The 2,175-nt window shown below is 26.4% G+C and overlaps 1 protein-coding gene across 1 annotated transcript; it reads left to right on the top strand.

The window, feature by feature from the left end:
* Positions 1-258: 258 nt before the first annotated feature.
* Positions 259-1,664, top strand: Phum_PHUM316820 (coiled-coil domain-containing protein, putative; the record flags this gene model as incomplete). Its single annotated transcript, XM_002427342.1, has 5 exons — positions 259-386; positions 484-711; positions 840-1,046; positions 1,134-1,386; positions 1,464-1,664. 5 exons carry the CDS (start codon positions 259-261, stop codon positions 1,662-1,664), a joined length of 1,017 nt encoding a protein of 338 aa, XP_002427387.1.
* Between the last annotated feature and the right edge of the window lie 511 nt (positions 1,665-2,175).

Below are 2,175 nucleotides of genomic sequence, written 5' to 3'. Positions count from 1 at the left end.
AATAAATAAATAAATAAATAAAATAAAACATGTTTCACGAAATACTTGTCGAAATATAAATAAATCAAATTTAACGTACGAAAAAAAACAAAATGGCTACCGCATTTAGTACGATAATTTCCCGCTAATGGCAGCACTGTCAATAATGTAAACAAATGTTTTTTTTTTGTTTTGATTTTTTTTTTTTTTTCGAGGAAAAAATTTTTTTTTTAACTTTGAAATATTTAATAATATAAATAATTAATATTAATATTCGAAATGGAAATTCCATCCGTTTTGGATGAAAAATTATTACCGATATTGGATAAAGTTACACTAGATCCAGATCCGATAAAAGCAGTTTATCATTATTATAAAACAAAATTCGAAGGGAATTTATTGGTTAAGTACGTTTAAATTTAATTTTTTTGAATATAAATATTTTTTAAATAATATTATTTATTATTATTTATATAATAAATAATATGTTATTTATAGAAAAAGACCAGAATGGGATGCTGCGAGAATAACACCGGCTACCGAATTAGTGTCAGCAAAAAGAGATTTGTTATTGGCAGAAAGAAGCCTACAAAGAAAACGTGAAGAACAAAATATAAAAAGAGAATTCATGGATAAAGAATGGAGAGAATTATTAGAAAAAGAAATAGGTTTACGTACGGCTTTTGTAAGATTTAATAAATTCATTAAAGAAAATCTTGACAAGAGGGAAAGGTAGGATAATTTGAACTTTGGCAGCCTCCATTTCCACAATTTTTAAAAAAGTATCTTGCATGCCTACAAAATTTGCTTTTTCCCAATAAATCCAGACAATTAAGATGAAAAAAAAAAAACGCTTTTAGAGCTGAGAAAAGAGTAAAAGAAGAAAAAGATCTTCAAAATTTAAGAGATCAAGAATTAGAAGAACTTCAAGGAAAAGTTGATTACATGAAATTTATTAAAGATGATATGGAAAAACATGTCAACGAGTATAAAATGTATGAAAATTATTTGAAACTCGTCATTAATTTATCCAACGAAATGAACAGCTCCTACGACATATTAAACAGGTACTGATAACAACGGGAAAAATCATTTTAACATTAATGCACCCCCGAGGAATTGTAACAAAATAATAATGTATTGTAATGCAAAAGGTATGAAACGTTGGCATCGGCAAGAACAGAATTAGCTGCGAGACAGGAAAAAAATTTAACGGCTTTGGAAACGGCAAGAACGGACATGATTAAACTAACGGAAGAAAAATCACAAACAATGATGGGATTGATAACGGAATTATCACAATTGCAAATGCGTTATGATAGAGCTAAAGCCATGTCACTACGTTGGGAAACTGTTTTAACAAAAATTAAAAATATATCCGCAGAAAAAGCTTTGGAATTGAATCAAGTAAGACATTAATAAGTTCACCCCCACCCACACAAAAAAAAAAAAAGAAATTTAATTTAATTATTTTTTTATTTAAGGTAAAAATTTCATGTTGGAATTTATACACGGCCATGTGTTTGAGAAAAAACGTTGAAGTTTCCGTTGAAAAGGATAACGTCGAAGAACAATTGGTTTTCATAAAGAGATCAATACAAGAATTGAAAAAAATATTAAGATTAGTACAGAAAAAAGCTGCTAAAGAAATCGCATCAAACAAACCATCTGAAATTTCAACGTGACTCTTCATTATTATTATCATTAGTAGTATTATCATATGTATATAATAAAATAAAAAAATTTTTTCATATTTATATTTATATATATATTTTAAAGGCTTTTTTTTTTTTTTTTTTTAAATATTTTGGTAATTAAATGCTTTATTTTACATAAATTTTTCTTTTTTTTTTATTTCATCATCATTATTATTTAATAAGTCTTCGAAAAATTATTATTTTCCCTCCCCTCCCCCCTTAATTTTATTTTAAAAAAATAAGATCGAAACGCTCGTTACGTGGAAATTTTCATATTAAAAAAAAAAAAAACCTTTCGAGTGTGTGTGTGTGTGTGCGTGCGTGTACGCACGTCATCATCATCATCATCAACATCATTATTTTTTTTTTGTAAACGTTTCATCAATTATAATTTGGTACCCTTTTTTTTTTTTTTTCCCCCCCCTTTAAAACTATCATCATTGATAAAATTTTTTATATATACACATTTATATATATATATATATACCTTTCATTTATT

The sequence above is a fragment of the Pediculus humanus genome, genomic scaffold (assembly GCF_000006295.1).
Source record: "Pediculus humanus corporis 1103172107723 genomic scaffold, whole genome shotgun sequence".
Classification (NCBI taxonomy): Eukaryota; Metazoa; Arthropoda; class Insecta; order Psocodea; family Pediculidae; genus Pediculus; species Pediculus humanus.
This window is presented reverse-complemented; position numbering and strand designations above follow the sequence as displayed.